Below are 25,849 nucleotides of genomic sequence, written 5' to 3' on the forward strand. Positions count from 1 at the left end.
CACACGAACTTCCTTTTTCATGTGGAATGCTAATTGGTGTAAATAAGCTTCAGTTACTTGTTAGCTACATTAGCTTTAAAGCTTAATTGTAAAACTAAAAAATCGAACTTCTAACATGTTTTGACTGCTTGACCTCAACTATAACATGAGAGTAAATTCTAACTGCATGTTCTCCTAAACATTTTTGAGCAGTGCTACAGTCATATAATCATATTCATTGCATTCATCTAAACAACTATATTATGGTCAGGAATGAGAGACAGAAATGCTACCAAATTTGATTTATTTATTTTAGATTTCAGATTTCAGAACACACTTTAGTAGAAGAGCAACATCTGCTCTTATTCTTGACTCTCAGAAGCAGCTGTGTTTTAGCTGTATAGTCAGTTACAAGGCCAGGTGTAATCAGCAACCGCCACGTCACCTGAGAGAGAGAGAGAGAGAGAGAGAGAGAGACAGAGAGACACAGAGACAAAAATATATATTTAAAATTACAATTTATATTTTAACCTTCAACCAGTAATCATATTATACTGAGGACCTGTGCATTATTTCTAATATGTTACAATAACTATATAGATATTTGCATTACGTTTTTGTGAATTTTGAAGTCCACTCCAGATATGGCCTTTATATGCCAACTATTAGAGCAGGAGGGTCAACCATGCCTTGAGGACCGATTTGGCTGCAGATTTTTATTTCAGCGAAGCAGAATCCTATGTGATCAGTTGTGCTTTTGTTTAGAAAGATTGTTGCTTGTTGATTGTTGCAGCCACTCTGTGTCCAAACAACATTCATATATTTGGGTGGTCTTTAAGTTACTGTATATTGTTTAAAGGAACTATTTCTTGACATCCTCTTCAGGACAGTCCTTATGTTGTTACTGTAACTGTAGTTTAGTGTAGTATACAAAGGTATAGTATATAGTGTTGCATAATTCGAGTGTTTCCTTTAGTACATGAAAAATGACACTATTTGAAACACTTTATCTAACTAGAAACTCATGTCAAACTCAAGTGTGTTCAAACCCTTAATATTCTCCCAGTTTTTAATGCCATTATAAAAAAACGGATCAGTTCTTACTGGTCTGGTAGTAGTCATACACCTTTATGACAGCTGGTTTCAGTTTCTGCACGACTGTTTGCTGCAGGATGACCAGATGGTATGTCTTAAACTCCCCTCTAGTCAGCTGAAACAAAACAAAAAATCATATGTAAGTATATGAGCATTTCTTAATTATAATTCTTACATAACAACTTAAAGTTTTGGGATTTAGGGCCCTCTCTGGTGAGAATTGGTAATTGCAGCGAACATGCGGAGGAATGATTTTAAACTGGCCAGGTGTGATGCGGTCTCCTTTCAGAGCGTATAAATCCAAGTTTCCCCTTCTGAAGTCTCCATTGCTCCACCAGCAAGTCACATTCAGTAAAACTGAGCTGGATCCTCTGGATCCTGCTGTACGTGTGACGTAATTACATAAAAACGCATAACGTGGCCAGAAGAACTCCCGCAAAAGAAACCCCACACCCCAGTTTTTAGCGCACTGGTACCATTAAACACAATGTTTTTCTCCACTCAGAAATGCTTCTGCTTTCAGTTTAGAAGCAATAATACGGACTGCCGCTTTAAATTGGAAGATATTCCCAAACAGGAGCAGTACTATAAAAAGAGAGCAAGCTGCCTCCATCAAACTTATGTGCAGTTTTATATTAAACAAGTTGCAAAAAAAAATAAACATATATTTAATATGGCAAAATATGAAAATTACTGCAACATAAACTTTGCACTTTTCTGACAGAAGCTCAAATCTATTCTATTCATATTTTAAAATTGCATTAAAACATTATTTAGAATTAAACAATCATACATATACATCTCCCCTAAACAATAGGCCAGATACATGTGACAGAAACTATTAGTCCAAAAGTTTGTAGACTTCCTTCTAATGAATTCATGTAGCTACTTTATTTTATACCCACTGCTGACATGCATGTGCAAGTGTAAACACAGCTTTTCTAGTCCCTATAGAGAAGTACTGCCAATTGAATATGACTCTCTGCAGAAAATAAACATGAACTGGTTTATTTGGCAAATCACTGAGAAGAATTAAGAATTAAAAGAAGAGTGTCTTCAAAATTATTAGAAGAAAAAAATAAAATAGTTCCACTTACTCCATCCAGGTAGATGAAGACAGTGTCCTGCTTCTGATCCACCCGTTTGATAGCACCTTCATTCAGCTGTAAAAACAGATACATACAGCATATATACATGAAAACACACAGTGCAGCATACTGGGAACCTAAATGAGGTAAAAGGCAACAGCTGAAGACCTACCGCTGAAGTATCATTAGACAAGAACAGGGACTTCTCATCCAGCCTGAACCCAGACAGCAGTCTGACTTCAATGATCACCATGTTGGTCTCTACCCTATTCCCATTGTACCTGCGGTAGAAATAATAGAAATAACAGCAACAGCCAACTGAATAGCATTTTTAAGATGATTCTGTGCAAAAAATCAGGAGGAAGTATAATAATTTAGAGTATACACTAGAATGTACACTAAGTTAACACAAAAAAAAACACTTGAAATTGGCTAATTTACATCATAAAAATATCAATAATGACAATTTAGCAGTATAACTCACCGGACAGTTACAGACAGTTCCGCAGATGGGATCAGGTCGCTGCATTTTGCAGATATATTGGCGAAGATATTAAAGGACAAGTAGTTAGCTGGAGGAGGGATGTTGTAGTTCAAAGTGAACTGTAAAAAAAAAACACATAGGAGTTTTAGCGGTTTATGATTCAGTTGTTAATTCTAAAGAAGAAACTATTAAATTATGACTTATTTTGTGGAGTGCCACAGGGCTGTATTTTAGGACTTATGAAAGTGATGATAAAGAAAGTTGAGATGTTAAGAAAGTATAGGCCTACTTACCAAGCTTAAAATAAAAAAATAATAAATAAATAAATCATATATTATACTTATACAGTGGTATGAAAAGTTTGGGGACCCCTGATAATTTTCATGATTTTCCTTTATAAATCATTCAGATCAGCAATTTGAGTTAAATATATCATATAGAAGTGAAATTAAGTTATAATAATAATAATAATAATAATAATAATAATAATAATAATAAGAAGAAGAAGAAGAAGAAGAAGAAGAAGAAGAAGAAGAAGAAGAAGAAGATTTAAACAAATTTGGCAGGTGCATACATTTGGGCACCTTCATCATTTTATTGATTTGTATACACTTATTATTGGAACACAATATTTGCATAGTAAGCTCATTGACCCCTCTCACCCTCCATTGTGAGAAACAAAGTAAGGAAATGGAAGATCACAGGCACAGTTTTAGTTAAGGCCCGAAGTGGCAGGGCAAGAAAAATCTCAGATAAGCAGAGGAGAGGGATGGTGAGAACAGTCATAGTCAACCCACGGACCTCCAGAGCTCCAAAGGCCTACATCATCATCTTGCTGCAGATGGAGTCCCTGTGCATCGTTCATCTATTCAGCACACTTTGCACAAGAAGAAACTGTATCTTCGTACACGCCACAAACAGAGTCGCTTGAGGTATGCTTAAGCACTTTTGGACAAGCCAGCTTCTTTTTTGAATAAGGTGCTGTGTACTGATGAAACTGATAAAACTTTAAATTGAATTATTTTGAGGGTGGTATGCATGGCGGAAAATTAACTCAGCGCTCCAATACACTTCAAAAATTTGATTGTGATTCCATCATGTTGTGGGGCTGTGCAGCCAGTGAAGGTTCTGGGAATCTTGTTAAAGTTGAGGGTTGGGCGGATTACAGTCAATATCAGCAGATTCTTGAGAACAGTGTTCAAAAATCAGGGACAAAGTTGAAGTTGCGACAGGGCTGCATTATGCAATAAGACACTATAACAAGACCCTAAACTCTGCTCAAAATCTACTAAAGCATTCAAGCAAAAGAACAAGTAGAACGTACAAGAATGATCATCTCAGTCCCCAAACCTGAATATTATTGAAAATCTGTAGTGTGATTTAAAGCGGGCTGTCCAATGCTCGAAAACCATCAAACTTGACTAAACTGCAGATGTTTGTAAAGAACAATGATCAAAAATGCCTTCAACCAGAAGCCAGACTTTTATTGGAAGCTATATGAAGCGATTAGAAGCTGTTATTTTTGCAAAAGGAGAATCTAAATGTTAATACTAAATGTTAATTTAATGTATGCACTTGCCTAATTTCTCAAATATCACTGTGTTCGTCTGCTATATGATATAAGTAACTGAAATTGCTTTTTTGAAACAAGCAACCAATAATTTATAAATGAAAATCATCAGAGTGCCCAAATTTTAAAAATCCAAGAATAATTTACAATTTATAAAAGACTTTAAATGGTTTAATATAACTATGCCATCAGAACCTCTTAATCTTTTTTTGTGACACATGTGTACAAATTCGAAGCAAGCTTGTTTAATAGTGGAAAAGTAAAGCTTGGATGACTGTGAATCGGACTCCACTGATTCAGAGTAACTGACCTGCACCAACACACAGCCATTTCCTTCTGCCCTGATACTGTAGTTTCCAGATGTCTGCTGCAGGCTGGACTCCTGCACCAGCAGTCTGTTGCTTTGGTTGACTGTAAAGGTGGTTAACGTATTGCCAGAGGGTCCGGTCACAGTGACTACAGTGGTGCCCGCAGGGCTATAGGTGACGGCGCTGTACTTTGCCAGAGCTTGAAGAGCTACTACAGTGTCCTGCTCAGAGAGAAAGAGAATGAGATAAACTTGACATGTCAGATTCCAAGCATGTCTCAGCTGATCAAGTGGATCTGGGGTCAGAGATTGTTCATTTTTATCTAAATTTGCACTATAGAGATTAGATATTTTTTTTATTTAAGTAAATTACCCCTTTTACTACAAAATAATACATTTTCTCATTTCTCATGATGAACGAAGGGAAAACAAGTATAGGACATGATGGATGAAGGAAGACCACACCTGTGTAGATGCAAAGCCTCCAAAAGCATTCTGCTGCTGGGCCAGCCAGCGGACGATGCTAGCACAGTAGCCCAGGTCAAACCCCTGCAGCTGGGGTCCAGAGAGTATAGCCAGAAGTACATACGATGTCATCTCCACCTCCAGAGAGTCCAGCGTCTTCCCATCATTCAGTCTACTCCAGTGTCGCCCACCGGCTAAAAGAGACAACCAGCGTATATCATTAGATTTCTGTTAACAAGCATTGAATAAACATCAACACTCAATAATGGCCCCTCAATAATGGCCCCAGCACTGCAGACTAGAGCTGTCTATTGGCTGAAACCTGGTGAAACCTTGTGATATGATGTGTATTATGATACAGGAGCTAGTATTTAAGACACTGTGAAACTAGAAGCAAGACAATATATTGTGATATATATTTTTTGAACAAACACTATTATATTCATATAATCTGAGTAAACAAAAAGTGATATCTGACAACAGAATATTAGGTTTGTGTAATGGCAATGAGTTATGACTTTATATATTGCAATACTGGGGAAATATATACAGCTCTGGAAAACATTAAGGGACCACTTCAGTTTCCGAATAATATCTACTGATTTTGCTATTTATAGGTATATGCCTGAATAAAATGAACATTGCTGTTTTATTCTATAAACTATGGACAACATTTCTCCCAAATTGCGAATAAAAATAGTAATTTAGAGCATTTATTTGCAAAAAAAAAAAAAAAAGGAAAAATGTCTGAAATAACAAAAAAAGATGCAGAGCTTTCGGACCTCAAACAATGAAAAGAAAACAAGTTCATATTATAAAGTTTTAAGAAGTCAGAAATCAATATTTAGTGGAATAACCCTGGTTTTCTTGGCATGTTCTCCTCCGCCAGTCTGACACACTGCTTTTGGATAATTTTATGCCACTCCTGGTGAAAATTCAAGCACATCATCTTGTTTTGATGGTTTGTGATAATCCATCTTTCTCTTGATTATATTGTAGCGGTTTTCAATTTTATCAAATCAAAGAAACTCGTCACTTTTAAGTGGTCACAGAACTGTATATATAAAACACTATATCATTATTTAATATTCACTGTCATTTATAAAATATGAGTAAAAGAAAAGTTATATTCCTAAGCAATTAGACCAGTGAGATCTAAAGGCCTCAGGCTTTAATAAATAGTAGCTGTACACAATATTAAATGAATCTAACCTGTCACTATGGCCTGTTCGTCCAAGATATTGAGGCTCTCAAGCCTCATTTGATGGTCTTCAGCCAGAGTGAAGGCGTAGGAGAGTAGTGCAATGCTGTAGGTGGAGTTGAGCTGAGTAAAGTTGCTTTTCAGGCATGTGAGACTCTTCTCCACCACAGGATCCTGACACACCAAACATATTAAATCTTAAGCATTGTTTTTGACCATAAAGGCAGAGGACCAAAATATATGAAGTATATTTCTGTTTACTCACAGAAACTGGAGTGCCTAATTCCAACATTGCAGCCGTTATATATGCTGTAAGAGTCAGCTCATCAGAAACGCCTCCCTGTGGTTGTGAGAGGTAGTAAGAGTAAGATTAATTTAGTGCTGTTACTATTAATAATAGTAATACTTATCATAAGAAGAAGAACAACAGATAAAATGACATAATGTACACGGTGCACAGCAATTTATATATTTTACTGGAAATTCTGTGTAAAATAAAAAAATCCTTTCACAATAAAATTGTGAAATGTGAAAAAAAAAAAACAGTAAGGACAACGATTAACAGTAAAATCTGTTTTAGCAACCCCTCGGCACAGCTGGATTCAGTTTGTGTCAGTGTGTCTTTGCTATCACAGTGACAGGAAAAGTACACCTCATGCAGCTCGAAACACACAAAAGGCATGTACTAAATGATTTAATTAACCATGTTTTAGACGTAACATGAAATGTTGCTACTCCATTTAAAAATTATGTCTGTAAGTTTTGGAGTAAGATTTAGGGCCCTCTCTGGTGAGAATGGGTAATTGCACCGAGGATGCGGAAGATCATTTCAACTGGGTGGGTGTGATGTGGTCTCCTTTCAGAGCAATCCAATTCCAAGGTATGTTCAGTCAGAGAGAGAGACAGAGAGCTCTCAGTCAGAAACTTCACTGCTTCGTTTTTTTGTTTTTACTAGGAGTGAATGATCTACTGAGCTCTGAATTTCCCCTTCTGAAGTCTCCATTGCTCCACCAGCTGCTTGCGTTCAGTGAAACTGAGCCGGATCTTCTTTCAGAGGCTGTACTTGTGGCTTAAGTACTAAGAAGAACAAAAAGCGACCAGACACCAAAGTTTTTAGAATGAATATATTAGGCTTAACAGGGATGGTCGTTCCAGCACACTGGTACCATTAAACACAATATTTTATCCCTACTCCACTCAGAAATGCTTCTGCTTTCAGTTTAGAAACAAAATTTTTTAATGGCGCAGCAGTTTAAAAAGTTTGTCAATCAAATAATTTATCATACAATACAACGATCATATTATACAATCACTGTACCAAACCCAGCTATTATACATACAGACAGCATGTTACTAACCTTCATGTCGCTGTGGAAGAGCTGACCCACTGAGGCGAAGCAGCCGTTTTCCTGCTGCTGCAGCCCCAGCCAGTCCTTGGCCTTGTCCACGTACTGCTGATCTACAAAAATGTATTTCATTGCGCTACTGAAAGACTTCATCACAAACGCAGTCAGCCTGCACAACACAAACAAGAAGAACATTCATGACAAAAAGAAATACCAGGTAGTTGTATGATTAAAAACTGAATATGTCAAACTATATCTGGCCTATGTTTTCACTAGGGATGGATGGATGGATGGATGGATGGATGGATGGATGGAAGTAATCAATGTCATTTGATCCTGAACAGCGAATCAAATAATCTGTTAAAGCAGATGCTTTCTGTCCAGCCTTGAGCTTAAATCAGACTTCAAATTGAAGTTTTATTCACTAACCAGGTGTTGCCTGATGGGTCAGACATTCCAAAAGCACTGTAAGATCCATCATCATGCTTGTAGGTCAGCTCTCTCTGGTAGCCTGTCAAATACAATAAAGGTTATTAACACAGACTAACACCAAGACATATGAGGATAGTCCTGGTCTGATAGATCTTCCTCACCGCTCACTAGGAAAGTGGTGGCTTTGCTTCTGATCTCAGGTGTGAGCTGACCACTGCTCTCCAGGTACAGAAGGATAAAGATGTTGGGAGCGAAGAGCAGCATGTTCTGTTCTCCACAGCCGTACGGCATGGCCAGCAGACTCTGGAGGTTCTTCAGCGCACGGCCCATCAGATCTCCTGTGGAGAGGAGATGGAGTTCCTGAGCAAGCGGCTCTATGCGACATGCAGGTAGTGGAGTCTTCTGTGTTTTTTGCTTTTCAAAATATAAACTCTAATAAACCACTGATACAGTTACATTTTTTACACCTATTGAGCACGACTGGCTGATACAAGTTTGGTTTCACCAAACTCCTTCTTTAGATAAAGTTCAGGTAAACCCAACCCTATTTCTAATTTGTACCTCTACCCTTTGTTTTCGAGTGTAATCCTTCCCTGTGGAAAAAGGGCAGTTGATACAGCAATTGATTATTATTCCTCTGTGGGAGCTGAAATCAGTTTTTTATTACATTTTTCCATTAATTTTTGGAAAGGTAAAAAATGAGATGTACAGTATTTTTCAAACTTAAAGTCCTTTAATGTTCCCAAAAATCTGGTGTGTCTTATATATGAATTTTATCCAGTCAGGTTGTAAGGAGCAGTAAAGCCACTCTACTGAAGTACAATGTTATACAGGAGTTTCAGTTTAGTTTTCCAGCACAGAGACTGGACCAGCGCTAAGCGCTAGCTCTTTTCTGCTAACCGTGCTAAGCACTAGCTCTTTCGCTGTTCAGAAGTGAGTATTATAACCATTAGCCTGTGTGTTTACCATGTTAAAACAAGCTACATGGGACGAACTATACGAAGCTATATTGCCCTAGTGCTAGTGGTTAGATGCTAATACTAATGCTGCTGCACCCAGCTTTAGTGGAAACCTGGAAATCTAAGCTTACTGTAAATAAATGAAAGCGCTTTACTCATCCAAATAAACTTTTTAAAAAGTTTTCAGAAGAGAAATCTGTGTAGATTAACATCCAGCGCTTTTTGACTTTAAAATAAAATGTTTTTTTAAGAATTACAGTTTTGTTCACTTAGCTTACTGCTGAATTAGAAGGAAAACATGGTGACACCCCTGTTCCTTTCTTGTGTCTCAGAATGTGCCTTATAATCCAGTGTGCCTTGTATGAAAATAGATGTTTACTAATAGTGTGCCTTATAGTGAGAAAAATGTGGTACTACTAGAGATTTTCGTATGCCTGTGGTGTAAAAAATATATAATTACCATAAAACATTGAAATTACACATTAAAATGGTTGTCGTAATTATAAGTATTAAGGAACAAGGTTTCTTTGGTTTCTTGTACAACCATGTTGCCTTTGATTTCTCATAGCCCCCTTTTCACCTTCCCCCACGAGAAGTCACAATATGAGTTTGGCCCTAATGTTACATTGTGTGGCACTTACGTAAATTGTGTTTGTGAGTGTTTAACCCCCACTACATCCCTGCAGGCTTACCCAGTACTGAGACTGATGCTGTATCAGAACCCTGCACATACTCAGTGGGCAGCTGCAGTGAGATGGTCTTCTCAACAGCGGCACCTGCAGCATAGAGAGAGAGAGAGAGAGAGAGAGAGAGAGAGAGAAAAAAAAGAGAGAAGCAAGAGAGAGATTAACGATTTAACCCTGAGAATTTATCATGACCATTTTATACATTTAAATACAATTAAATCAAAACACAATTTGTTCAGTGTGACAAAGTGAGGGGAGAGCTTCTGACCTGTCATGCAGAGCAGCTCGTTGTAAGTGTTGGTCTGCTTAGTTCCCTCTGCCTGGTATTTACAGAGAGACAGTAAGTTTCACAACACCCATAAAACAAGTTACTTTAAGTCAGTGGCGAGCAGTGACTATAGTGGGTAACTTACCCCTTCTGCAAACCACCCCTGGCCGCCCATCAAGCGACATATAGATAAACATTACAATAACTACATATTCTCGGTCTTGACTGAGCTATATGAACTTAATACACATAAACAGCCCACAAACACAGCTACAAAACACAAAAATATACAAAAGACCCAGCAATGAATGCTTAATATACAGGCGTTCAACAAAGATCGCTCATTTGTATGACGACAGTACGCCAGAGCAGCCAAAACATTAAGTACACATAAAAACTCACCGGTCAGGCAGCCTATTACTGTGAATTAGTTTCACATTGAAGAACAGCCTTTAAAAAAGGCTTTTTAATATGATGTGACACAATATCTGTCTGATTTGCAGTCGCAATTACTTGATAGTTAGCTAACTGCTGAAATAATCCAGCATACGCGCTGTTTTACGACTAATCAACGTGTACCCCTTCAGCACAGCGCTGAGAAGGGGTCAGACAGCCATGGACCCGCCCCCGGAGTGAAAATCAAGAATCTGATTGGTTAGATTGTCCTGCGACTTTGCTAATAGATTCATTACTACACCCTCCTCAAAATCAGGAGAAGGGTCCATGCAGACACTTGCGTGAATGGCAGAAGCCATTTTAAAAAGCCTTGATTGGTCAGTACCACTGTCAGTCAGATAAGAGTCCTATAGCAACATAGGACTTTGAATTAGTTTGAATTAGTTGCTGTTTTTTATTTTAGTTAATTTATAAAATAAGTCCATACACTTACAATAACTATGATATATATTTCCTGATTAAAAATGATGTAATTATTTACATGCACTGATTGTCCCCCCCTTCTCTGAAGGGTTAGAAGGGCATCGCTGCACACCTCTGCTGTAAGTGACTGTTATTGTTAATCAGATTTTATGATTTTATTTTCTGAAAACTGACAAAGATAGCTGTTTTTCCAAAGAAGATGACCAGCATCACTGACAGGACCACCGAGCAGTGTTAGCAAAATAGTCGATGAGCATGATCAGCATGAAGCTTTTCAGCCAGCTATCAGAAATCTTAAATCTTGAATGTGATGACCTGGGATAGATATACCGGAAACATTTATGTGTCCGAATCCTAAGATGTGCACCCCAAAGAAAGTAGTATTGTAAATCTCCCACTATGATTATGCAGTCATGAGTGTGCAGGTATAAATGCGCAGCTGTTAATGTGAAATTGTGTCAAAAGTACTGTTGTGAATGCGCAGTTTTAAATGTGTGGTTTTAAGTGTGCAGTCATGAATGTAAAGTCAGCAGTGTGTTATTTATTATAGTTAGCAGTAGTAAAGTATTTGTAATTTGTGAGTATAGATGTCAGCAGTATGTATTTGTGACTGCATTTGGGAAATTGTGGTTTGAATGTGAAAATTTGAAGGTACAGTTGTGAGTGTGCAGTTTTGAGTTTGTGGGGTTACTGTGCAGATGTGTGTGTGCAGCCATGAACGTGAAGTCAGCAGTGTGTATTTGTGAGATTGCAGTTGCAAATGTGTGGTTGAAGGTGAGTTTGTGAAGGTAAAGTTGCGAATGCCCAGGTCTGAGTTTGTGATTTTGAGTGTGCAGTTGGAATGTGCGGCAGTGAGTGTGCAGTCGTGAATGTGATGCCAGCAGTGTACATTTTGTGAGTTTGCAGTTGTGAATGTGTGGTATCAATGTATGAAATTGTGAAGGTACAGTTGTAAATGCACAGTTTTGAGTGTGCAGCTTTGAGTTTGTGCTTTTGAGTGTGCAGTTGTAAATGTGCAGCAGTTGCAGTTGTCCAGTTGTGTGCAGTTGTTACAGGTACAGTGTACAGTTGTAAATTCGAAGTCAGCAATGTGTATTTGTGAGTTGCAGTTGTGAATGTGTGGTTTGAGTGTGTTTTGAGTACGTATGTGGTTTTGAGTGTTAAGTTGTGAGTGTGCAGTGAACTGATCAGTTAACAGCTGAAGAGAAGTTGTGAAAGGAGTGAAACTGACCTTCACTAACAGCGTCTGCACCACAGTGTCCATGCGTCCTTTCTCTGGCACAGTGACCGACCTACTCCCACACAGCACATTCGTCTGCAGGGCTTCTGCACTCACATTAAAGCTCAACGTCCCTAGAAAATACACATACATTTGTACATACACAAATTTGTTTCACACAGAAACAAACTTATACAATATATTTTATATTTTGTTTAATATTATATATATATATATATATATATATATATATATATATATATATATATATAAAATATTATATTTTTTATTTGGCAGTTCCAGCTTTATAGAGGTGAAAAAAACATACCTATGATATTATATGTAAATATGTATAAGTAACTGTCATTACAGAAAATGTGTTTGACAAAAAAAAAAAAAAAAACTAAATTTCTTCAACTTTGGTTCACAACAGACACGCAGAGCTTACCTAGAGCAGAAGCCTGAACTGTCCATTTGAAGGTCCAGCTCTCATCAGCACATAGACAGCGTGTGTAAATGCATCTCTCACACTGCTGTGCTGTAAACTGCTCTGAGTGGGCCAGCGTCACCTTCACCTTTAGCATAAACAACAACTTAAAAAACAGATACAGTACAGATACAGTACAGGACTTTTCTATTCTGTACTGTAATGGGTACAGTACAAACACTCCTGTGCCAGTTCAGGGTTTGATTCCCTGGCCAGACAACACACATACCACTCAAAATGGAAATAACTTGGTATTATGTAATCACCGGGGTAATATGTAGTTAAAGTAACCATTGGCAACATTAATTTGTGCCTCAATGTATTGCAAAAACATGATTTATGCTTTTTTTTAATGATTTGCAGCCCATAGCAACAGGCCATGGTATTAGTATAAGCTATTCTCTCACTCATACACATTCCATTGAAGTATTAAAGTAAACAGAAAATATGTAAAACAGCAGAATAACAATGAAGAGAACTACCTTGGACCCCATGCAATGATTAGAGCCCACTCATTGGCTATATTTTATTTAAATATCTCTTTTTAATTATTATTTGAACCCGTATTGGCCCATTTTAATGATAAACACTTTGTGATTTCAGGATTGGTTGGTTTGGGAAGTAATATTTCACTGTGCAGCTGCTGCTGCCAGTTGCCAAGGTATGCTTTATTTTGATTGAGGTACACAGGTATGTTTCGGAGCGTGATCTGATTCACAATGATACTTGAGATTGGTGTGTTTCTGATTAGCATCCAGATTTACTGTTTAATGATGTATCTGCTGTATTATGTATATATGTGTGTGTGTGTGTGTGTGTGTGTGTGTGTGTGTGTGAGAAATGTTTGGGATGGGATGAGGCATTCAAAGTGTAGCCTAGGGGCCCCAGTCACCTTAATCCGCTACTGGTTGCAGTGACATATCCACATATTCAACATCATTCATTTTTAACACAGGGATATAGGGGCCGTGTCCCAAACCACACATCTCTAAAAACATGATTACTGCATAAACATACACACTTTTACTGGTGGTGCATTATTTTCAACACACTAATTAGTGTGGTAGCGTGTGGTTTGGTACACATGCTCTATTTTAAGTGATTCACTGTCTTTACAATGTGATGACACGTGTTATGCAAATTGGCATATTTCTTTAATTGACAATGTCGATTATGTTAATGTGGCACTCAACACAGTCCTATTTTAGGGTACATTTGAAGAGTGTTTCAGGTTAGTACAAAACTAGATTACTGTAAAAATCATCTCCTCACCATAATGCAGCCGCTGAGGTAGTTGAAGACGGTGGCCTTAAGTGGGAGCACCTCCCCCCGGATGATAGAGTAAGGCAGGGTCAGGCTAACAAAGAAGGGCTGGAAGGTAGTGAGCTCGGCCTTCGGTGCAATTCCAAATCCTACTGCAGACATACAAAATGCTCTGGCTGACCACGTGGTGATGGTATCTGGAACAGTTTTCTTCACCCCCATGATTCCCGATTTCCTGATTGTTGAAAAAAAAAAGATCAATGATTGTGACGCTGCTTTAGGTTTTATAGAAATCTGCAATAACTCTAGCATTTACGTACCCAACTGGAACAAGATCCCAGATCCAGGTCTCTGGGAAGTATGTACGAATCGTTTGATCTGATTGAACTGCCACGTCAGGAGCTGCCACAGCTGTTTCTCTGGCCAGAAGCATGGGAGCACCGAACTCCATAGGTGCATCCATAGCGGCTACAGCTGCTTTAGTTAAAAAAAAATGTAACATTTACTTTAACAAAGATTCCTATTAGTGGTGTCATTCAATTAAAAAAATATGATTTGGGTTGATCCCATATTATTCTGTATTTATTTTGTGATTAATTACACTCGTCATTCTTCTTAAGACAAAACTATGTTCTGTGATTAATCTTGATAAAATTATAAATTCATTTTTAGGTTAAAAAGCTGTATTTTAGGAGGGAGACAAGTATAATTGGTTTGTCTATTGCCTATTAGACTATGGATGTTTTATTGTTTTATAATTTGCAATGTAGTTCTGATATTTATTCTTTAAATAATAACAAAAATCTAGTAATTGTGATTAAAGGGAAGCTTAGGAGAGGAAATATGAAGCAGTTGTGTATGTTTGTGAGCGTGTGCAGGGATTCAGGTGGGTTTATGAGATTATATCCACATTTCAGCATGAATAAAAAGTATTTTACCTTCTAATATATGTGTTTACATTGCTAAATAAAACCACTTATACATCACCAGTATCTAGAAATGAGTAATTTGCGTATTTTTTTATGAGTTAATGTTTCCCAGATTAATTGCATGTGCAAATGTATTAACCTTGTCTGCACTGATTTATTAAAAGTTTGGGTCATATGGCCCAAAATTTTTTTTGTTTGTTTTTAAGGGATTTTTTTTTTGTATATTATTTGTGATATGACAAAATAGTAAGAATAAGTTGAAAAAATCAATATACCACTAAAACAAAATGAGTGTTAACATTTAAATTAGATAAATTCAGATACATAGGCCTATAATAGTTTCAAACATGAACTATACAAAAACTGTACACTTTTGTCTATTTTGGAAACTACAATAATTTAACAAACACTGTTTTTGTATAAAATAACAGTAATGTAACAAAATAAATGATGTAACAATAACTCAACCACAATATTAGATAACACAGAATACTTAGAGCTTGCATATCCATGGCAAACATAAACAATTGTAAAAAAAAATATATCATACCCTAAAAGCTTCACAGTAAATTCAAATAGGCTTCAACTGAATACCACAATTAGTCCACTACATCATAATACATAATTTCCGAAATTCTGACGATATAACTGTGTGAAATACAATGTACACAATGGTGTTCCCATATTATATATATATATATATATATATATATATATATATATATATATATATATATACATATATATATATGTATATATATATAATTTAAAAAAAACAGGCTGTAATTTGATATCACTTACGGCGGGCCAGAAATATAGGTCCACTGCAGTCAACAGGCTTCCTCACTTCAGCATTGGTTAAGATCTTGATCCCAATATTCTGAGAAGAACAAGCAGAAATGGTCACAGTGCTTTAAGATTGCTGGTTCTACAGACCTTCAACAAGTATATTTTTGTTCACAAAAGAATCAATGTCTTACTTTAAAGACGCTGAACACATCAGTGCTGCTGGAGTAATAAGGAAAGAAAGAGGTTCTAAGTCTTGGACTCAGTGCAGCAGCCACTGGTGCAGGTCTTACTTCTGGAAGGGGTTGAGGCACTATCCCTATTATAGGTGGTCTTATAGGGGGTCTTGAAATGCAAGGATTTGGTTCCTCATCGTAAATGTTGTATGGGTATCCTGATAACTTCTGAACAGGCAGCAAGTTGAAGACCTACAACCAGATTGATACAGTATGATCACACTCAGGCCTTTTTATATATTGCTACTATTGTAAAACTTGTATTATAGACTGATTTAAATCAGATTGTTTTTATCTGAAGTGTAGACACATTTTAAGAAACAATATTTTTTATTTATTTTTATTTATAGATTAGTTCAGTCTGAGCATACATAGTCAATGTCCAGCTCTTTCTCTGGTTTCAGCAGTAGCAAACTTCGATCAATGGCCTTCACAGAGCAAAGAGACCCAGGCTGAGCTTTCAGAATCAAGGAAGTCTGGCCTCCTGGGAGCTCCGTAGGAGAAGGGAATATCAAAGACACCTGAAGAGTCAAAGCAAAGTCCAGAGTTAAAGCACTGATAAAGCAACAGTCCATAAGATTTCTTTTTTTATTATTAAAAAACAGTAGTACTCCTTTTTTACTTATTTATTTATTTTTATTTTATTTAGCAATACACATAAACATACTACAAACATAGAAACATTTTTAAAAAAGGGCAAAAAAATGAAGAGAAAAAACATGACAAGATAGACTAGGCAAAGCAAAAACAAGCAATTATAAAAAAAACTTCAGCTCTCAATGTATTGTTAAAAAGTGACAAAGCTGTAGTAATCAAAATATTTTGATTAATTTAAGGTCCCTGTAACATCAAATGTAGTCTCCCTAAAAAAAACTGTTTTCTTCCAGAGTGGTCTGGTAGGTTTGTTGTACATGAAAACACAAAAATTAATTTAGCAATGTATTTACATTGACATTCAATAAAAAAATATATTCCTCATGCTTTGTGCAAATACATGTTCTCACCAGAGAGCTCACTATTTTGGAAAATCCCCCAAATTTACAAATAGTTGCTTTGAACCAGGGGCACCTTAACCTGGGGGTCCCAGGGGGTCGCCACACACTTCCAGGGGGGGTCAAGTTTTCTCAGCTAAATTTGCGACAAAACAGATTTTTGCACCAAACTTTTCTGAATCAAACCGACTGATTCAAAGTAACTAATTCGCCATTCTACTCTCCATTCTACTCGTTGTGGCTCAGCAAGTCCAGGCTGGATTAAAATGGAGCGTTTTCTTAAAAGGTCGCAAAATGCACACTTCTAGAAACTTAAAGAAAAGAAGAAAATTAGGAAATAAAAAAAATTGGAATATGGCTTTTTGCAGTCTTAAGGACGCCTTGATACAGAGGTTCACAGAATTGGACTGTTAATGGAGTTCAATGCCGTTCAATTCGATCAACATTTCTGTGTGAATCTGAATTTTCTGCACTTACATGTCCAAAAAACAAATACAGAGCCCATATTATTATGCTTTCCACTGTTTATAAGTTATATATATATATATATATATATATATATATATATATATATATATATATATATATATATATATATATATATATATATATATATATATATAAATGAGATAAAGTGTGAACTTCTCTTAGATCAACAAGTTGCTGTAAGTAGTAATAAACCCTAATTGGCAAGATTAAGCACACACATGTACATGAGTCAGATTTGCACTATGAAAATTGGGTTTTACCTGGTTGGTTAAGCACAGATCAACGGCAAAGTCTCTGCTGTCTGCCATGGCCTCCCCATTAGGAAGGATAGTGTACACGACCACCTGAGCAAACGGAGCCATGTTTTTCACGTGCTCCAGCTGAATCGTCAGTGTTCCTTTGTTTACTATTAAGAAGGAGAATGAGTTAAGACCACCAGTATAACAGCAAATTAAATGAAATAATGCAGTGATAATATATAGTATATGCAGTTTCAATTCTAGTTAGACTCATAAATGTAAATTCTTCTGAGAAAAATGCAAAATATGCAAAAATCATATTGTGAATAAGTTTCATGTTTATCTCAAAATCCAATATCCAAACCTATGTGTAACAACAAGCACATAAAACTCTATAATTTCTTATTGTAGAAATTGGGTGAGCTGTATGGACCTGTTTCCTTTCTCATGGGTGCTGAAAGCTGTCCGTACTGAACCATACTGCCTTTGGACATCACCTGCACACAAAGGTACAACATAGGAACAGAGACTCAACACTTATGCTGATTTTATTAAGCTGTTAATTTGATGCCCTTATTTATTCAAACCTTAATTTTGCATTACATGCATTGCATTTTTACTAATGGATTAGAATATCATTGAAAAGCTACTTTGTTTCAGTATTTCAGTTCAGAATGTGAAACTCACGTATTACATAGATGTATTATAGAGTGGTCTATTTTAAGCATTTATTTAATTTATTGTTGATGATTATGGCTTACAGCCAATAAAAGCCCAACAATCAGTATCTCAGAAAAGACCAATTTGTACTGTTGGCAGTGTGGGCAGTGTGCCAAGTCCTGCTAGAAAATGAAATCTGCATCTCCATAAAAGTTGTCAGCAGAGGGAAGCATGAAGTGCTTCTGGAAGCATGAAGGACTTGATTTAACACAGTGGATAAACACCAGCATGACTTGGCTCTCCAAACCATCACAGATCATCAGTAAATTTTACATTTCTTTTATAAATCAAGGGACCAGAGACTGAAGGAAGAGTGGAGAGACACATAGTCCAAACTGCTTGAGGTCTAGTGTGAAGTTTCCACAATCAGTGATGGTTTGGAGAGACATGTCATCTGATGGTGTTGGTCCACTGTGTGCTTCCCTCTGCTGACAACTTTTATTGAGAAGTGTTTTTATTTTTCAAAAGGACTTGGCACACTGCCCACACTGCAAAAGTACCAATTGGTTATATATTACATTCAAATTGTCTATTTTGTTATTCATTGTTAGCCATAACTGTGTTTCGGTGTCACATTTGAATTAATATTTAGAAAAAAATATGTGGAAACGTGTACTTTAAATGTACCATATAGAAGAAAGTCATCGACTTCTGGCACTGGGTTAAAACATTGCTGTTTATGATGTACCGAGCGTTCACCACAGCAGGTTTATTACAGTAGAACGGCCTGGGAGAGGGCTGCAGCTCCAGGAAACAATTGCTTTCGGAGTAGAAGGGCTGGACCCAGAGGTAAGCACTGAAGTATGTTGGTTTGCGTACACTCATATACCCATACTGCTCCACTGACTTATCGCTTTTAGCCTGTTTAAGAAAACAGAAGAATAACAGAAAATCCATATTTAGATATTTCAGTTATAAGAATAGTTTTAAATTATTCTTGCTAATAATAGGACTGCACTAATATAGGACATACAAAACTATAGTGCTATATTAGTGCTTATAATTATTAATCAAACTAAACTAAATCTAAATGTACTATTGCACTGTAAGGCGCACTTTTAATGTACCTATATTTTCTGGTCTACCTCAGTACATAAGGCGCACCAGATTATAAATCGCATTATGCAACACTAGTAAGAAACAGGGGTTTCGTCATGTTATCCTTCTAATTCAGCAGGTCTTCCTGTTGGCATAGCTTGTTTTAACACAGTAAACATGCAGGCTACAGACTTAAATAAATAATGCTGCTCCAGCAGTGCTAGCCAGGGTTAGCAACAGGCTACAGGCTGATAATATTCACCTCTGTACAGCGAAAGAGCTAGCACTTAGCACGGTTTGCCGCTAATGCTAATACTTCTCCAGCCTTAGTGCTGGAGAACTAAACTGAAACTTCTTTATAACGCTGCACTTCAGGGTTTTAAGTGTGCCTTATAGTGCGAAAAATACAGTAAGTTTACGTTAAATGTAGTTCTGTTTACTGTTGTAAACATAAAAATAAAATCTAAACTTATAGACTTCACTCACCTCCAAAGAAACTGACTTTGATCCCCATAAAGCTGTGTTTAAAGAGAAGGGGGCGGTACCATTTGCATCTGTGACCAGTGTCCATGTCACATTTTTATCGTCATCATACCTCACTATTAGATACACGTGTTCATCTTTTGCAGGAACAGAGTTTGGTCCAGTGACTTTAATCTAACCAAACAGGAAAACAAAATCAAACACCAAACTTTGCAATACAATATATAGTATTTAGTTGGGTTTTTTTGCAATACAATCTAATAAATGCACAGTGAATTAATAATTTTAAAACTGCTGATGTCCAGTGAAAAACAAATTTTACTACACAGTTTGAACACAAATTGTCCCTTACACTGTTTGAAAATTTCATGCTAAATGAACTAATAGAAATTCTCTGAAATGGCCTGAAATAACCTTCCATTGAAACCTGAGAAGGTTTTTTTTTGGAGAAGGTCTCCAAAGTTGCTGTGTCCAAGTTGCTGTTTTGTAGATATTTGTTTTTCATTGGACGGCAACAAAATGTTCAATTTGTACTTTACTGAGCAAAGAACAAATCTAAGTGGAACCATGATGATGATGAATGTGAACACAAAATAAGAGTAAAAACCTCTTAAAATGGGTAAACCTCTGCGACTAACACCATTTTACAAACGTAATCTGTTTGAAGTGTCCACGCTTAAGCACCAACCTTTCCATTGAAGGGCATCCCAAGCCTAAAGGAAGCCGGTGTCTCCTCAAAGTTAATGTTGAGCATATTAATTGTGATAGTTGTGCTTCCAGTCCCATTCAGTACCACCCCTGCAGAGCAACAGGAAAACATAGACATTATAAACAAATGTTTAGAAAATGTTATCATTCACTGAGACAAACAGATACTGAGAAACTCTTACCAGTGCCAGCTTCCTCCAGTTGAGCTTCCACGTTAATAACGTCTTCATACTCTGTTGCAGTCAGTGCATACTCTTCCAGATTTAAAACGGCAGATCCGCAGCCCGCCTTATCAGTCTGAGAAAAAAAGGTCACAAGTGTTTTGGGTAAAACACTACCTTATTTTATTAACCAAGAATTTATTAAAGTAACTGTATCATTATAATGTGATTTATCAGCTGTCAGTGAGTAAAAACACGTTTGGTAGTCTCTTTTATTTTCAAAAGATGAAGCTATGCTAACAATGCTAACAATTACTGGACGTATTTTATAGCTTTTTTATGGTTTTAATTTATTTGCTTTAAGCGTCTTTCAAATCACAAAAAAGACTGTCCTAAGTTAAAGAGAGACAAGCTAAAAGACATTTTGAGTATTTAACTAGATATATGGTTGCTGACAGTATTAGTCCAGTGTTAGGAGATAAGATTAATTGGATCTGATGATACATCCTAAAAATTTTATGAGTTACCACAGAAAAATGATTTTTAATGGTCCTTTAAAGTAGCGTGGCCAGTGTCCCTTGGTCTGGAATACACTAAATATGTCAGATGACACATCAGTTTAAAATATCTAGACATGTCAGATGGTGATGATTCTAAAAAAGCCATTATTGGCCAAAACGGATAAAATTCCAATATCAATCTGCATCCATACGTTTGTGTTTTTAATTTATCAAGGCATCTGAGAAGTTTGGGTGTCATAAGCGATCAAAAATAAAGTATAATACAAACAATAATTATAATAAAAATAAATAAAATGTCCTCCTGAAACACAATTGCAAAGTAGGAAATTAGAAAAATATGTGGTTTCTAACATTGACCACCAAGCCTCAATAAATACCAAAATTAGACTAAAAGTTCACTGACCGTCATGGAATACGTTTTGCAGATGTCTAAATTCGATTTGCTGTCATACCCAAACCACCACCACACATAATGTTTACGGCACACGACTGCTATCACAGACCCATTCACTGGCTTCCCATAGGTGTAACTGTGGGCAGAGTAAAAGAAATTTATGTGTGAAATACTGGCATGTGTTTTATCTCCTGCCATCACAGGTCTGTTATTCTCGCTGATTGTAATAATGCTTACTTTCCACAGACTTTCAGAGTGGCCTCCGTGTCCAAAATGGTTATGACTGGAGGAAGTTGGACGATCACCTCAAACGTTGGCAGCACTGAATATGGAACCAACAATTTAGTTAATACTTTAAAGATGCTAATAAAAAGTGTCAAGTAACCTCCGTAAAAACATACTTTACTGAAGTAATTATTTTTCAGATGACTTTTTACTTCTACTCCTTACATTTTTACCCAATTATCTGAACTTTCTACTCCTTACATTTTACAATAGCCTCATTACTCCAATTTAATATCAGCATTTTTTTTCCTGCTTCTCATCTTAAAAAAAAAAACCCTATTAAGTTAAATCTCTTTATTCAGGTTGAGTGAATTTGGTTGTGATTGGATGAGAAGTATAAACAGATGTATGTAGCCTAGTATGAAGATGATCCATGGCAGATACTTGAAATCTCAAGTTAAATGTCCCAACTAAGGTTCTCATTGTACTAAAATGCATTCATTTTAAATAGGTACCTTTGAATAGGCAGCAACATTAACATTATAGTCATTATGGCATTATGGTAATTATTGCATTTTTTCTCCTACTTTATACTTTAGTACTTTTACACTTTTAATTGAGTAAAAAGCTTAAGTTGATAATTGAGTTCAACTTTACAAAAGTATTTTTGTATACTTTGTGGTATTTAATTGTGGTATTTAATTGATTCATAGTAGATACTCAGTAATTTATAGAGATTTATTCATTTATTATAGTTACTTAATTTGTAGAAGATAGAAGTTCATAGTAGATACAAAATGAATACACTAGATTCTGAATTATCTAGAATAGTTACATAATTAATAGTAGATACTTTAAAATAATACATATTACGTACTTAATATGTAGTAGTTACTACATCATTCATAGTAAAAAAAAATAATTTTTAGACATAAAATTATGAAAATATGAATAATGTGCATCCTGACCATATTCATTGATTTCAAAGTCTTGTGTGATTTGTTCATTTCTCTCGTTCCAGACAGTGATAATGTAGAATCCATGTTGAGCCTCTGAGTTCAAGGGATATGACAGGTCCAAGATACCACTGAACGTGGACTGATTTAACCATTGACCAATACGGTTGGAATTAGGGTCCTAGGGGGAAAAAAGCATTATACAAGCTGCAGATCTCTCTAACTGAAAGAATAAAACATGGCTAGAGAGCTATTAAGGGCTATTCTATCACAATATTAATAACATGATACATTATATATATATATATATATATATATGAAAAATTATCAAATGAAAAAATAAAAAGATGGGTCATAGAATCACTAAATTTACAAATTAAGAATTGAAAGAACCATACCTGGAGCTCTATTTTTGGAAACTGACATTTTTTCAGACATTTGAATTTTGACAATGCTTTTTTTGTGAGGTTATTTGTCTAAAGAAATCTTTCAAAATAGCAAAATTCAAATACATACATTTGATAATGATAAGATATAAAGATGGATCATAGAATCAAGGTACATATAAGTACAATAGAGCAACATACCTGGATCTCTATTGTTGGAAACTGGAACAGAGAGAAAAAATATTTAAATTAAATCAAAACCCTAAATCTATTGATTTTAGTTTATACTAAACTAAGGTATTCAAGTAATTACTGGAATATTCATACCTGCTGATCGTAGGTTTGAAAGCTGGATGTCAGAGAGGCTATACGGATTTTCACTGTGGAAGGAAAAAAGATATAAGATACAAACCGAAAGTTAATATATGACTTTTAAGTACAATATAAATTGTGGAAGAAGTGTCTGTTTTTTTTTTTTTCACAGCAATGCTACTGTAAACACAGACACATACCAAAAGTGATGGGATAGTGTCCTGTAAATTGATAGTGATTTGTGTTACCTCAGAGAAGAGCTTGGGAAAATCCACACCTGTATAATTTATAAGGCGTTATCATGTGAGTGAGGCTGAAATCTTGCCAGCATGCTCATGGCAAGGCCATCTATATTTTAGGAGTTTAAGTGATAATGGCCTGATAGTCGATGCTAGATGGGTGGCACATTTAATTTCTGAAGTTGTGTGGGCATGCACTGTTAAAAACAATTCTTGATCCCTGTAAATATTGCTTATTAAATTGAGAAGATTCTACCAAAAATTATCATTCAATATTGTGTATTGATTTTGTTTGGAATTTTATAGAAACATTGCATATAAACTTGAGTAAAGTTAACGAGACTTGAGCCCAGTTATCTTTTCTCATTATAATGAGAAGACTTTGCCTAAAATTAAACCTTTTAAACTTTGCCTAATGAAAACAACAAATAAAGCCCAATATTGTGTGTTTATTTTGTTTAGGATTTTGCAGAAATATTGCACATACATTTAATTCAATCAACATGATAGAACTGAGCACGCCAAACAAAATATTTTAAAATGTTTGGGATCCTACGTTTTACATTCCTCAAGCCACAGTATCTTGTGTTTACCGGAAGCGCATTATACGAAGGCATTATTATTCACAGTGAACAGTGCAGTAAGTGGTAATGCTTGTGGCATCACATCCACATTCATTTCAGGAGGACCCAATACTAGTTCCTTTATCATAACAGGTAGCATTTCAGTGTAAGAAAACTAAGCAGCAAAATAACCTGTCTTGGATTCTGTTTTTCCCTAAAATCATAAAAATCTACACATTTACATGAATTATATTATCAGTCAATAGAAATAAAGCTACAATCGTTGTGTAACATAGAACAGCTGTGGAGGCAGGATTGTTTTTTGAGTGCAGTAGCTAGATAGATACTATTATTGATCCCCGAGGGGAAATTCTAGACATCCAGCAGCAGGTATAATACACAAAGTTACAAATAAAATATATAAAATATAAAGATAAAGATACACATGAATACAATCAAATAAAAAATACAATGTACAATGTAAAAGTACAGTCTTTAGTGTGTGTGTAATGTAGAATGGAGGTAGTGCAGTTGAACAATAGACAGTGAACACCAGTTGATGTGCATAAAGTGAGGATAACTGATGTCAGCCATACAGAAAGTGCAAATACACAGTTATATAATAATTTAAAGTCAGCAGTGCAAAAGATACGTAAACAGTAGATGAATGAACTACTGAATGAACTACTAGTGCAAAATAGGGCAGAGCTAAAGTAGCTGAAGTTGTTACCTGTTTGTCCAGGTTTGTAGATTGGTTTATCTGTTTGAATGATGGTCAGGCGAACTGGAGGTGTTATGAGGATTTTTGTGGTCTTGTTCAGAAATATTCCCTTTCCACTGACCTGAATGTCCACAGAAGCCTCTGTCTCTATGTTCACATCTGGAACCTGTACCAAATTAAAAAAAAAATTATGACATCAGATTCATGAAACATAGTAGGTATGTAGGGCCGCATAGTCAGAATTGTTGACAGTTGAAGTAGATGAATTTTGATGTCTGAAATGTTTAATGCACCTAAATCTGAGTCTGCATTTTGTGTATATGTATTAAATTTACTTGACTTAAACTTACTTGACTTACAATAAATGTGAAATATTAAATACTGTATTTCTGAAATTTGAATTTTTACTTTTTTATGAGGTAACGAAATAAATAAATAAATAAATATGTACGTTTCAAAATATCAAAATTCCGATCCAGACATTTTCAGATTTAAATAATTTGGATGCATACATTTTTGATACATCAATTCAGATTTATCTACTACACGTTTTAACTTTGGCCCAAATTCAGTTTTCTCAAGTTTAAATCAATAAGATAGGAATTTATGGATCAGATTTTTTTTAATGTTTATTTATTTTATTACATTTTCACCACCTAAAAAAAAAACAAAAACAGAAATGACCCCTTTAAATATCTCAGATTTATTAAGATATACATGTTTGTTTCCGATACACAAAATGCAGCTCCATAAAAGCTCACTCACAAATTTTAGCTACACGAATGTGTGTTAAAAAATAATACAGAATTAAAATGTTATTACACACAGAAGATGGATCAAACTGACCTTGAAGGACACACACTCATAGAACTCCTGAACTGCGACTCTCCGCTTCAGGAGATCCCAGCTGGTCTCGTCTGTGTGCAGTCTCACCACTACTGACACTAGCTTTCTCTCGGGGTAGACATGAGCACACAGGGTCTCTGTAGTTCCCCCCACTGCCTGGGACGTGACAGACACCAT

At 35.9% G+C, this 25,849-nt stretch overlaps 1 protein-coding gene across 1 annotated transcript; it reads right to left on the bottom strand.

Annotated features, from left to right (window-relative positions):
- Positions 1 to 266: 266 nt before the first annotated feature.
- LOC103041750 (alpha-2-macroglobulin-like protein 1) lies at positions 267 to 25,849 on the bottom strand. The gene is made up of 34 exons (XM_022670912.2): positions 25,673 to 25,849; positions 24,836 to 24,992; positions 23,319 to 23,371; positions 23,193 to 23,213; positions 22,618 to 22,786; positions 21,662 to 21,746; positions 21,434 to 21,560; positions 20,531 to 20,645; positions 20,329 to 20,438; positions 19,644 to 19,814; positions 18,747 to 18,980; positions 17,833 to 17,896; positions 17,421 to 17,566; positions 16,051 to 16,200; positions 15,638 to 15,871; positions 15,459 to 15,537; positions 14,049 to 14,205; positions 13,738 to 13,963; positions 12,427 to 12,553; positions 11,991 to 12,112; positions 9,881 to 9,932; positions 9,619 to 9,702; positions 8,129 to 8,305; positions 7,965 to 8,046; positions 7,548 to 7,704; positions 6,455 to 6,529; positions 6,201 to 6,363; positions 4,989 to 5,182; positions 4,527 to 4,745; positions 2,647 to 2,765; positions 2,335 to 2,443; positions 2,172 to 2,237; positions 1,084 to 1,189; positions 267 to 424 (listed from the first exon to the last, which is right to left on the bottom strand). Exons 1-34 carry the CDS (start codon positions 25,847 to 25,849, stop codon positions 384 to 386), a joined length of 4,368 nt encoding a protein of 1,455 aa, XP_022526633.2. The 3' UTR covers positions 267 to 383.

This window comes from Astyanax mexicanus, chromosome 12 (genome assembly GCF_023375975.1).
Source record: "Astyanax mexicanus isolate ESR-SI-001 chromosome 12, AstMex3_surface, whole genome shotgun sequence".
In the NCBI taxonomy this organism is placed as follows: domain Eukaryota; kingdom Metazoa; phylum Chordata; class Actinopteri; order Characiformes; family Acestrorhamphidae; genus Astyanax; species Astyanax mexicanus.

What these genes read in the sequence shown, in the direction of transcription:
- LOC103041750 (XM_022670912.2), bottom strand. Translation starts at nt 25,849, where the DNA reads ATGGTGTCTGTCACGTCCCAGGCAGTGGGGGGAACTACAGAGACCCTG. An exon ending in AAGAGCTGGACATTGACTAT is followed by an intron (nt 15,872 to 16,050) that starts GTATGCTCAGAC and finishes ATCTGGTTGTAG; the next exon opens with GTCTTCAACTTGCTGCCTGT. An exon ending in CGAACAGGCCATAGTGACAG is followed by an intron (nt 5,183 to 6,200) that starts GTTAGATTCATT and finishes TGTCTCTTTTAG; the next exon opens with CCGGTGGGCGACACTGGAGT.